At 35.8% G+C, this 13,908-nt stretch overlaps 1 protein-coding gene across 3 annotated transcripts in view; it reads right to left on the bottom strand.

Moving 5' to 3' along the window:
• ATRNL1 (attractin like 1) overlaps positions 1-13,908 on the bottom strand; it is a 464,000-nt gene that overhangs the window by 275,406 nt on the left and 174,686 nt on the right. For all 3 annotated transcript variants that reach the window (XM_059661523.1, XM_059661521.1, XM_059661522.1), the window contains 2 exons: positions 9,879-9,940; positions 519-597 (listed from right to left, as the gene is read on the bottom strand). In XM_059661523.1, coding sequence (XP_059517506.1) covers positions 519-597; positions 9,879-9,940 — 141 coding nt within the window. The remainder of the gene's footprint in view (positions 1-518; positions 598-9,878; positions 9,941-13,908) is intronic.

Here is a 13,908-nt window from a genome sequence, read left to right as displayed (position 1 = left end):
TACACTAAATACAATCAATTCTTATACAGAAATGTATCAAACCGAGGTGCACTTCAAACATATTTGCACTGTCAGATAATCGTGAAATGGAAAAGGTTTGATTTCCAAAAACAAAATCTGGGAGATAAAAACCAAAACTAAATAACTGTCATTCAAATTTTTATTTGAAATTGCAACAGACATTTATTAAAATAAATTATTGTTTTACAGTATAACTAATTACCTAAGTAAAAGAGAGTGCTGATCATTTTATCAACAGAATATTTGTACACACTATCCATGCTAACACGACTTAAAAGAAAACATTTTACAACTAACTACTGCTTCTACACATACTGCCTTAAAGTGACTGGTAAAGTTTGTTCCGAAGCTTTAAAAATACAAGGCTGACTTGTTCAATCTTAATAAATAAAACTGATGTGAAAACCTATATTTTAAGGAAGCATGTTAATTAAGCAACAGAGACCCATATGTTTGCTTGAATCTTTAAATAAAAGATTAAACGCTATCACTGATACCTCTCTCCGCCGAGAAGCCCAGCACGTCTGCTTGATCTTCCAGACCACAGCAGCCACCAATAGTAAGGACAAAAAACAACTGGAAAACAAAACACAAATAATTGCTGCTTAAAATAGTAAAGACATGTAATAAAAGAATCTGCAGAGGATTTAAATATACACAGGCAGGTTCAAAAGTAGGGTTACAACTATGAGTATGCAAAACACAGAGTTTATTCTTGTATTATTTATTAATCATTGTATTAGTTTCCATACAAACAATTGTAGACCTACTTTTGCCCTACCCTGTATATAGAGAAGTAATCACTTTGCCTTGATAAATAATTCAAGCAAAAAAGGATAAATTAGGGTTAAAAATTTTCTCAAGTAAAATCAAAGTATACAGGTAGAAAAATTCTTTACATTCCTTGCTATACATTGTAGTCTATCTTCTCTCAGAAAAAAAAAGTAAACTTATAACTCTACTGGTCTTAAAAAGCAACAGAAATCTATTTAGAATTGTTAAGTTATCAATTTTATAAATTCCAATTTCACATGATCATTCATTTCATCTTTACTAGCAACTATTTTAGATATGAAAATATTTCAGTGGTTCTCAACTGGAGATATTTTAGCCCTTTGTCCACCCCCAGGGCACATGTGGCTGTGGCAATGTCTGGAGACATTGCTAATTTCCACAACTGGGAGGGGTGCAACTCGTATCTAGTGAGCAGAGCCAAGGATGCTTCTAAATATCCCGCAATGCACAGGACTGCCCCAAGACAAAGAATTATCTAGTCCAAAATGTCAGTTTAGAAACCCTAGCATATGCTAACGTTTAAAATAGAAAATTATTCAGTTAAACATTTATGCATGTGGTCTATACATATTAGTTACAATATTCAAGAACCTATTCTGATAAAGAATACTTGTATTTTGAGACTGACAAATCTATGTATATATATAAAAGGCTAAGTGACTGACTGTAGGTCCGTCCTACCATCTGACTGACCGGCCGGTACATATGACGCACACTGGCAATTTAAAAATAAAGGGTGATTGATGCAGGTACAATACATATTAACATATTTTGTATTTTAATTTTATAATTACTATATTATATATACTATTTTGTCATGTAATTTTTTGCAGTAACATAATTACTGCATGAATCTTCTAATTAATTTCCTTTCAATGTGCACGAATCCGTGCACCAGGCCACTAGTTTCTCAATAAAAGGTTTAGGTGAATCCAATTAATCAATCAATGTTTATTTTCTCTTCCTTTGCTCTGTGGTCAGACATTAAGCTGTGCAAAAATACAGAAGCGAGAAGACCTGAGTCGCTACAAATTGACTCGTCACTATAAAAATCCTGGTCCTCGTCCTTAACTAATAATCCTAGAACTCATCAATTGATTTGTTCATAAGCAGTGAAATTTTTGACACTTTCCACGCTTTTCAAGACTTTTAACACATTTTTTCTCCTTGTCTCACTTGACGAAACTTTAGCATATCCTTCAATGATGATGAGAGACAATTCCGGCACTTCTCCATGAGTGCTGAACACCTTCAGGTACTGTGCTAGACACCTTACATTGATCATTGCCTGTAGTTTCATAAGAACGCTGCAGATAGCATATATCATTCGTATTTTAGAAAAGAAGAATCCAATGCTCAGAGTTCAAAGTAAATGGCTTATAGTCGCACAAAGAGCAAGTCATAGTATCAAAATTCAAACACAGCCTCACACTCTTTCCTCCCCATCTGTTGGGAGCCATGAGCTTACCCACCATCTCACAACAGTTCTATTTCCATACACATTCTCTAATTTTTGCTTCATTATCAAAAGAAGATTAAAAGGAAAAAAAAAGCCTGTAACCCTAACCTTTCCACCTCTGAGGTACCTTTTTATGCTTTATATATCTCTTCTCCTAATATTTACAAACTTGTTTTCATCCTAATTTAAACTTTCCACAGTGCTCAAGTCCCCTACCCCCAAAAAATAAAAACAATACCCCTGCTTTACTGACCCTGTAGCTTCCTCTATTTTACCGAGCATGTATGTGGTCAATGCATCCACCTCTATTCAAATGCCTCATAATTTAGTTTTACTTAACTGTTTAGAATCTGACATCTGGCTTGTGAGCTAATAAAAATATTAAGATTAAGAATGATTAATGTGCATATAACACTGAACACTTTATAGGACACTTTCTTCACCATGACTTTCAAATAATTAAATACACTGGTCTTTTCTCAATCAACTGACTTTCACTTCTCAGCTGACAATCCCAACCATCCATTCTTTGAAACTCCATCTGAATACTGTATTTCCTTGGTCCCCCTGTATCCTTCCTGACACATTACAGGGTCAATGAAGGCAGGTTGCATTCCAGATGCCCTCTGCTAAATTATGGACATTCCTCAAAACTCAGTTCACAGCAACCATGCTATTATCTTCTCTTGCTCTCAGAGAGAGAGCTCAGTTATTTTCAAGCCTTCAACTATGACCTCACTCGCAATGATTTTCAAGTCTGTATCATTAGACAGACCTGCCAAAACATGAGCATCTAAGAGATTATTTAGTTCAAACTCCTTCCCAGAAAAGAAATTCTCAGCAGAATTCTGGTAGTGACCCAGCTCCTAATTAAATACTCGTGGCTCAGAAGCTGCCTTACAAGTCAATGCATTCTATTCTGAGCTTTAACTATATCATAGTTCAAGCTATGGACATATCCTTCTATTACATTGTCTTTCTCAATCAGTGCTGCTTCTGTTTTTGGGTTACACTGAGTCAGTCCAAGCCCTCTCCTATGTGCTGAAGCTTCTTCATACACTTGGAGAAGCCTACATGATTGCCTCTACTCCAGAAATTCTCAATCAGGAGAGTTTGTCCTCGAAGGGGCATTTGGCAGAGTCTGGAGACACTTTTGGTTGTTACCACTTGGTGGGTGTCCAGTGGGATGTAGGATACACAGGCCAGCCCCTCACCACCAACATTTTTCCAGATCAACATGCTAACAATGCTGAGAAACCCTGTTCTAGTCTGAATTACCACCGCAATGCTGCACTTCCCTGTAACTGTTATAATATGGTACTGAGAAGTGATACTTAAATATAGTCCAAGGATCTATTCATCTGGAAATCAGTCCTACCATTATCACCCTAAGAATTTTAACATTATAGATATAAATACCACCTCCAACCTACCATGTTCAAACTGAACTCCTGAAAAATATTCATAAAAATAAAAGCAACTAACATCTATGGACCAAGCACTATGGTGTGCTACATGCATATTACTTTAATTGCCATAATCACACATGATAGGCCCTGGATACTGTTATGTACTCATTTGAAAGATGAGAATGCTAACTCATGGAGAATTTAAGTAAAATTCCTAACTTAAAAAGTATTTGGTTACAAGTTCTCCCCTTTCTTCCAACTTCTTTCTCACCATTACTTTTCAGCTAAAATGTAAAAAAGCACATTCAATCTTATCATCCCTCATACTCAGACACCAAATTTTATCGACTGATTCTTGCAGAATATCTGCAAGTAGTAGATAACAGTACATATACTAAAAGTCACTTATATTAATTAAATACTAATTAAATAGCAAAACATTTTTGTTTGATGATCTGTAATTCACAATATTTCTCAGTCAAAATAGTTACATGATAGAGATTCAATTTAATATGAAGACTTGCTGAGTTTCTCCAAGTCTTTCTGATCTAAATTTCATGACTCAAGCGAAGACTTCCACTTCATAATGGTGCAGAAATCCAGTATAAAAATGTTCAGTTTTCATAATTTCAACCTCTTCCGAGAAGGAGATACATACTTTAGAGGTTTGCAGCTAACCCTCTATGCTAATCGATATTAGATTAGAGCTCGTGATGATATAAATTGGTTAGTAAAATCAATAAATAAATTTAAAAAATATTCCAATAATCTCCAAAAATTATTTAAAACCCAATGAAATATATCTGTTTCTGGCAAGTAGTAGTTGTCCTTAAACTTTCTCTTAGTGAATGGAATTGGTTCTTTAATTGATTTGAATATCTTATCATTTTTCTGACATGGAAGGTCTTCTTTGGCATTATTAGCCTTATATCAAGGTAATACTTTGTAAGTGTTCTTGATTTGTAGTAAGTTACATTGCAAGTAAAAATTATAGTTCTTTTTAAACATCTACATTTAAAACAAAAACAGTCTATTAAGAACACTTGCTTCATAAAAAAACGAACAAGCAAAATCTCTTGACAAGTGGATCCAGCATTGTTGAAAGGTTACACTCATCCTTTGGCGACTAACAGAAAACCCCAGTCTCCTCGGACAACCTGGGGCCTGAAGAACACCAGACTTCCCATCAGTCTGGATTCCTCGATGGGCGGTGCCCCACACACCACCCTGGCCCTCCCACCGCCTCCTTTCTGCCCACTGGACTGTACGTGAGTAAAAAACTTGAATTTACGCAAAAGGACTGATATTTATGGGTTTATCTGTTCCAGTTAGCTTTTCCTTGATATATTTTTTAAGTCAAAATTCTTAAGGGCAATGTCAAGTGTTAGCATCCTACGATCTGGTATTGTGGTAAGTTTATCCAAGAAAAATGTTTAATTCTTTCAGATCTTTTCCTATTATATTACACAGTGTTTTATAGCTCCTTGGTGGAGATGTGGGGGCAGGGGGGTAATTGAGCTTTCTTTTTAAAAAATGCTGTGTAATAGTATCAGAGGATCTGAAAGGTTCGTCATCCTTTGGTAAAACCCCCCAATGGAAATGAAATAGGAAAAAAAGAAAAGAAAGGAAACATTAAAAAGCAAGCATGTAAGCTACAGGGATAAAAAAGGAGAGCACAGGAACTTAGGGGAGATATTTCAATAATTTGATTTTAACCTTCATAAAATGGTCCTTATGGAAGGATTCTTAAAATGAAATAAAAACATGGAGCTCGTTAGGTATTCTCATTTAGGGAAAATTAAAGAGAATTCAATAAAATAGCATAGTGTGAGATAGGTTATATTGTAAAGCAGGCCTTGGGAGACAAAGAAATACCCTCTGGTGGTAATCTAGTTGGCCAAATGCAAAAAGCGATAATATTGTCACTATTTTACAGCAATTTGAGGTTAATTGAGCATAAAAATCAAGTCTTAAATAATATTTTAAAATACAATTTGGGCATATTAATCTTTTATTTCAACTAAAAATTTTACAAACTAGGGAATTGTGTTGAAATACAGAAACATATTATTTAAAAAAAATTATTTCCTATTAACTGCTACTCTGGAAAATGTCTGTCAAAGGTTTTAAAAATATCTTCCTAAATACTTGAAGGATTTTTTTTAACCAAGTAAGATGTTAAAAAATAAATCACTAACTTAGAATGCAAAAAAAAAGACCTGTATAGTGCAAAAATAAATTTACTTATTTCAATTATCAGATTGACAAAGATGGAAAACTAACAAAGCCCCCAGAGTGAAGATGGGAAAACAATATGCTCACAACGTAGAGTGGTACAACGTTCCTGAGGTTATTAAGCAAGAATCAACCAGCCCTTAGGATGCTCTATCCGTTGAGATGATTTGAAATGCAGCTAACAGAAAACTTACTGCAAAATGCCAACAAACAATATTGGGACTAAATGGACTTTAAACTCCTTGCTAGGACTGAACTGTACTGACCCAATTTGGATGTTGGAATCCTAACACCCAATGTGATTATATTTGGAGTCAGGAATTTAGGAGGTAATTAAGGTTAAATGAAATCATGAGTGCACCCCTGATCCACAGGAAGAATGTTCCTATAAGAAGCCACAGACACCTGAGAGCCATAGAGCTCGCTCTCTCCCCCTCTCCGCGCACACACATTCAGGAAAGGCCATGTGAACACACGGTGACAAAGTGGCTGGCCACCTGCAAGCCCGAAACATAGCTGACATCAGAAACCAACCATGCAGGCACCCTGATCTTACTTAGACTGACCTTCCAGTCTCCAGCATGGAGAGGCAATGCATTCCTATTGTTTAATCCACCAGTCTTTGGTATTTTTTACAGCAACATGAGCAGACCAAGACTGATTTTGGTACCAAGAATTGGGGGCCACTGTAACAATTACCTAAAAATGGGGAGGCAGCTTTAGAACTAGGTAATGGGTAAAGGTCGGAGGAATTTTGAGGTGCATATTAGAAAAAGCCTAGATTGCTGTGAAGAGACTGGGAAGGGAAACATAGATTTAAAAAGGCGATTCTGGTGAGAGGTCTCCTAAAATATATCAGTGGCCTTATTTCAAAAAACAAAACTAAAAATCAACATATTCTGTCCATGTTTTTTCTTAACAATGAGAAAATTTTAATACTAATTTACACTTCACTTCTGAAACAGGTTTAAATGACAAAAGAAACGTCAAATATATTTTATCTCACACAATGTTTAGAGTATTTTTTCCACTTTGTCCATGAGGACAACATAATAAATAAGACCTCTAAGACATGGCACATATTAATGCTAGCCTGCTTTTCTTTAATAGAAGAATTTCTAAATTTAATTATGCACACAAATTCAAAAGCTTCCAATAAAACCTTAAATAATTTACATATATATTCAGCATTGTGAAATTTTACAGAGCTGAACTTCTCAGTATATTTCCATCCACACTATTCTGCATCAGAAACAGGTTTACTTTGATGCACTAAATAATGTTCATTTGATTATAACTTCTAATACTTTCCAAAATGTATTATAACTATAGCCTCGAAATCCATTTATATTCACAAGTACAAAGTCATAAAACATTAAGTATATTTAAGATGTTTCCTCAAATTTCACTTTTAAAAGACATTTAAAGCATAAATAAATAGTACACACGTTAGTAATGTGTGTGTGTGTGTGTGTGTATGCATTCAACACTGTAAATTATAATTTCTCAAGGGACATAGACAAACATGACTGTTTTCAGAGCAAAGTGACCACCATGGCAAAGGTGTTGACAACAGAAATGGATTAATAACCAAGGAATGTGTAAACTTGAGAAAAGAGTATAGAAAACGGAAGGGCTGTAAATGGAGAGGAGCGATTCGACTTTCTATGGGCCCATATGGATGCATTAGAAGAGATATTACAGGGACACGAATTTCATCTCAATTATGAAGAACGATTCGTTATCTGGAGATAGAAAATGCTATCTCGGGAGATGGTGCGTGTGCTGTCATTAAAGCCACTCAGGCATAAGCTAGATCGGAATTGGGCATGCTGTGTCCCAGGCAGCGTTCTGCCCACCAGCTGTTTTGTAATAAAGGTTCACTGGAGCACAGCCACCCTGTTTGTTTCCACATTGGCTGTGGCTGCTTTAGCATCAGAGTTGTGTCCCTGCAACGGAGACCTCACAGCCCTCAACTACTGAAATATTTACTATCTGGCCCTTCACAGAAAGTGCTTGCTGACCTGTGTGGGGAGCACATTAGAAATTCAAGCACTGTATGGGTGTCTGGGCGAGATAAACAATAATGGCTACTGTGGTGTTTAGGAAAGTGCATGGCATGGCATCTGTGTTGGGTTGGGAAGATTCTTATTACTGTACTAGCCAGTACTGCCACCTTGGTGAAGGTCAAAATTCATACTGCACTCTGTCTGCCTGTAAAGTTGTATGCTGTGATGAGGGACTAGGTCTGCCAGACGAGGAGACACATTTATCTAGTTTGCACAACGGCACCTGATGGACCCACATAGTTGTGTACATCATCATCATGTTAACAAAAATAGCATTGCTCCCAGCCCAGATGATCTAAGATCCCATAAAACGGAAACTCAACTGCTTCTCCTAACCCAGTACTTCATTCGACTCCCAGGAAAAGGGGTTTTCATGTTTTGAGAAATCTTCAAACTCTAGCCCAGTGATGGCAAACCTATGACACGTGTGTCAGAGGTGACACGCGAGCTCATTTTTTTGGTTGATTTTCTTTGTTAAATGGCATTTAAATATATAAAATAAATATCAAAAATATAAGTCTTTGTTTTACTATGGTTGCAAATATCAAAAAGTTTCTATATGTGACACAGCACCAGAGTTAAGTTAGGGTTTTTCAAAATGCTGACTCGCTGAGCTCAAAAGGTTAGCCATCACTGCTCTAGCCTCTTTTTTAGAAAGATACATTGTGAATTAGCATATTAAGAACTCTGAGAAGCAATGTAAGCTACAAATAAACTAAAAGGGCCCTACTTAGTATACATTTTCCAAAGTTGTTTAATTATGCAATCCCTTTTTATGAACCTACTAGAGGCCCAGTGCACAAATTCATGCATCAGTGGGGTCCCTCGGATTGGGCCGAAACCAGCTCTCCAGCAACCCATGAGGGGTCCCAGATTGAGAGAGGGTGCAGGCCAGGCCGAGCGACCCCACCGGTGCACGGGGCCAGGGAGGGACGCAGGAGGTTGGCCAACCAGGGAGGGACTACAGGAGGGCTCCAGGGTGTGTCTGGCCTGTCTCACTCAGTCCCAATCGGCTGGACCCCAGCAGCAAGCTAGTCGGAGCATCTGTCCCCTGGTGGTCAGTGCACATCATAGCAAGCAGTTGAGTGGCCTTAGCATATCATTAGCACATTACGCTTTGATTGGTCGACAGGAAACTTAGCGTATTAAGGCTTTTATTATATAGGATTGCTGCTATCTCGAATAACTCATGTCCTAGGGCAGTGATGGCGAACCTTTTGAGCTCGGCGTGTCAGCATTTTGAAAAACCCTAACTGAACTCTTGTGCTGTGTCATATATAGAAATTTTTTGATATTTGCAACCATGGTAAAACAAAGACTTATATTTTTGATATTTATTTTATATATTTAAATGCCATTTAACAAAGAAAAATCAACCAAAAACATGAGTTCGCGTGTCACCTCTGACATGCATGTCATAGGTTCGCCATCACTGTCCTAGGGAATGATGCTCTATTCAGTTATATTTAGTACTTCCAGATTATAAACTCTTTGAGAACACAAAATACATGCTTGTTCCTATCCCGTACAGATTTTAGCACATTGCTAAACACATGTAATAATTTCTTTAAGAAGTTATTGAATTGATTTAGTTCTAGGAGATGTACCTAATCAATATGGTGAATGTACTGTTCTTATGTGTCAGGGGAACCCGAAGGTATCCTCATTCCACTGAAACCACTTTCTATTAAGTAGTCCAGAAGTAAAATAATCTTGCAGAAGTATATTGCAAGTATGTTTCCTCTGCTCTGTGACATATCTTTAAGCATATAAGACGATTCAAGATATAATATATGATATTTTAAGATTAAACATTTGATAAATTACCTAACAGACTTACATATTTCAAAATACAGACTTAACAAATCAAAGTCAATTAAAGCAAATTACCTGAAGAAGGTGACAAAAAACTGCACAAGATCCATGATTGTATTGTGCTGTGAAAATGCAATCTGAAAGATCAAAATAAAAGAAAGTTTGAAATTTACTGAATACATATAGTAAAGTTTCATGGCATTTGTTAATAAAATATTTTTAAATGATTAAGACCATTGATCACCATATTATAAATCATTCATGCTGGAATCAAAATCAGTAACAACACCCTAAATCTGTAGTTTGGAAAGTTTCTCACCCTAAAATGTTAAATTTAGATTTTAATGTAGAAAGATTCCTATTGGCTAATGACATGGCCCTTTACAGATAATCAACATGTACCCATTTTGGTCCTACGGTCATTCCTACGAAAAATTCAAGATTTTTCAAGTCACATTTAAAGTGAATTTTAAAACTTTAGCCTACATAAATGTACCATAGGCATTCCCTTTTCTGTAATGATTTTATTCATGTTATCCAATAATTATTCAAAAGTTAATCAAATCAATATTAGTTAAATATTAACTAACGTTAATATTTAATATCTTAATTTGCCCTGTTTTTAAACAGCTCCCAAATAATTGATAAAGTGAGTGCTAAAATACTGAGCTAGCTGAAACTACAGCAACAGTGATGATATAATTTGTCCATTTGATGATAATATATTTTGTCCATTTGAGCTTGAATGCAAATTCACATTGAATACATGCTCAAAATCTAAAACCTGAAATTAAGTAAAGCTACATTTTTCATTAAATAGTAACAATCAACATTTTGAATTTGTGATTTTAAAAAGTCTGCACTACATACATTTGGATAAAGAAGTAGACTAATAGTTTGATATTTACCACAAAATAACAGAATTCTTATTTGTTCTGATTATGAAGGACAAATTGCTGTGTTTGTGCAAATGCCCGATTGCCATAAATTCTGATATACAGTGGAGCCTTGACTTACGAGTTTAATTCGTTCCGTGACAGAGCTCATAACTCAAATTACTCGTATATCAAATCAATTTTCACCATTACAATGACACGTGATGCTGGGCTGATGTTTTGGCGTTCACTGTGACGTTCGCTGCGCCAACTAGCGGTGGGGTATCTGAAGCTGGCTCGTAACCTGAATTTTAGCTCGCAACTCAAAGCAAAATATCGCCCGAGAGATGGCTCATATCTCAATAAACTCATTAGTCAGGTCAAGGCCCCACTGTATTTGAAATAAATGAAAATATAAAGGGATGTGCTAAAATTATCCAATTCATCTAACAAAGCAAAAAAGAGGTTTTCAAACAACCATTTAGATTATAGTCTTGCAAAATGCCAACATAATGGAAGTTAGTCAACTAGTAATATCTCAAAGACAACTGGATGATGTTTCAGGCAAGTAATTCAAGATCACATTAGGTCAGTGATGGCGAACCTTTTGAGCTCAGCGTGTCAGCATTTTGAAAAACCCTAACTTAACTCTGGTGCCGTGTCACATATAGAAATTTTTTGACATTTGCAACCATAGTAAAACAAAGGCTTATATTTTTGATATTTATTTTATATATTTAAATGCCATTTAACAAAGAAAATCAACCAAAAAAATGAGTTCGCATGTCACCTCTGACATGCATGTCATAGGCTCGCCATCACTGCTTTAGGTTCTTATTTATTAACTAGAGGCCCGGTGCATGAAATTCATGCACAGGTAGGGTCCCTAGGCCTGGCTGGTGATCAGGGCCGATCTGTGGGGCAACCAGCGGGGCAATTGAGGGGCCCCGCTGGCACCCTTGGCTGGCCTGGGGCCTGCGGGCTGGGGGTAGCTCCTGCATTGAGTGTCTGCCCTCTGGTGGTCAGTACACACCATAGCGACTGGTCGTTCCACTGGTCGTTCCACCGTTCAGTCGATTTGCATATTAGCCTTTTATTACTAGTATATAGGATTTTTTAAAGAATTTAAAACAAACTGGAGATTAAATTACACATTACTTAACTATGATAATATATTCCAATAAGCATGAACTTCCTACAGATAATAACATACTACTATGTTATTATACATACTAACATAATATGTACCATTCCTAATAAAGTAATATTTCAAAAATGGAGTTAAATAGAAAATTACAATATTTAAAAGATAGAATAAAACCTATTTCTGGATGTAAAGATGAAGAATAAACATACTAGCCAATTCTGTATAAATATTACGATGATTATAAATCCTTGAGTATTGTCTATGAAAATTTAGTGGATTTAATTATTTTTAGAGCAAATAAATGCCTTAGTAAGGGAACTTACAACTTTCCTCCTGGTTCAATGCAAAAACTTAACTGGTCTCCTTGACTTCAATTTCATAACATCTGGTCACTCTTCACCCAGCTAACAAAAAATTCTCTTTAAAACTGCAAGAATTTTCTGTAATTCCCCTCTTCACAGTCCTTCATTCCCCTGCTTAAATTTCCTTGGTGTTTTCCATCACGTTTAGCTTGGACTCCAACTTACAAAATATGGCCCCTGCTTCTTTCTCTACCCAGGGCATTGACATTAGTCTGATCAGATAACAGTATTAGTAGTTTCCAATATTTGCCATCCTTTATCAACCTCTGTTCCTTACTGGAACTGTTCCAATGATTCACTGCCTGGCAGTTCTACCCTAGATCCTGTCTCTTTGGTGGCCTCGATGGTACTACTGTCGCCCCTACCCCATACTTCTACAACAGCACTACTAAAACAAAAACAACAAAAACACAACTAAGTGACTATTGCCCAGGCCCTGGGCTAAGTGCTTTTCATATTTCTAATTTATTTTGGCAACAGAAGTATTACATAAAATAGGTAATGTCATTAAATCCATTTTATAGATGAGGAAATAAAGGTTTACAGGTTACACCAGCAATATGCAGTAGAGCTAAAATGGAAATCAATGCATTACGAACTCTAATTCTTATGTTCTACACTCTCCTAAGACCTGTGTACTGAGTATCACAATGTACTGTGATAATTAGCTTACCTTTCTTTTCTCTTCATTTGACTTCAAGATATTTGAAGTCAGGCATTACAATGTTCAGCTATACCTTCCTAGCTACTAGCAAAGAACCTAGAATTTTAACTTGTAAGTGTTTAGTAAATAAATTGCAGTAACTTCTGGAGATATATATCTCAAAGTTCTAAATAAAAAGTCTTAAAACAGTTTCATTTTAACTAAAGGTCAAGCTGTACAAGAAAATAAGAATTACTTTTATATCAAGATTATGTCAGTTAAAATACGTAAAACTTTATATCTACTTGTATACTACTTGAAGTTAAAAGATATTACTTGAAGTTAAAATATATTACTTGAAGTTAGAAGATATATTTTTTCAAAATCATTTTGGTTGAAGTTAAAGGATATTGTTTAACATTTTTCAAAAGACATTTATAGCCCTAGCTGGTTTTGCTCAGTGGACAGAGCATCGGCCTGCAGACTGAAGGGTCCCAGGTTTGATTCCAGTCAAGGGCACATGCCTGGGTTGCGGGCTCAATCCCCAGTAGGGGGCGTGCAGGAGGCAGCCGATCAATGATTCTCTCTCATCATTGATGTTTCTCTCTCTCCCTCTCCCTTCCTCTCTGAAATCAATAAAAATATATTTAAAAAAAAACATTTATAAATGCTAAAAAAAAAACAGATCCTTTAAAATGACAGCATAAAAATTTGCATGTGTAATGCTACCTGTTGTTCATTATATATGGTATTAGCATATTTTTGAGGTTTCCTGAAGAGTCTCAAGTTTTAATTCATAAATCAATAACATATATCAATAAGACTAATGGCTTAGATAGAAATCTATACTCAATTTATGCTTGTAAAACCATTTTTTAGAATCTTGTGATTTGCAATACAGGTTATAAATATAAAGAGTTAAAGTTTTGGTTTAAGAGGATGTTTGGGAAAATGGGATTAAAAGAGAAATCGTCAATTATGGTAACATGAAAGTCAGGTTTACAAACGATGAGCTTAAGGGAATATATACTTGCTGGTCAGTCTCCAATCTATTTTCTACCTATAGTCACACATACAC

This window comes from Myotis daubentonii, chromosome 13 (genome assembly GCF_963259705.1).
Source record: "Myotis daubentonii chromosome 13, mMyoDau2.1, whole genome shotgun sequence".
NCBI classification, from domain to species: Eukaryota; Metazoa; Chordata; class Mammalia; order Chiroptera; family Vespertilionidae; genus Myotis; species Myotis daubentonii.
Note: the sequence above shows the minus strand (reverse complement) of the source record. Positions and strands in the feature narration are given on the sequence as shown.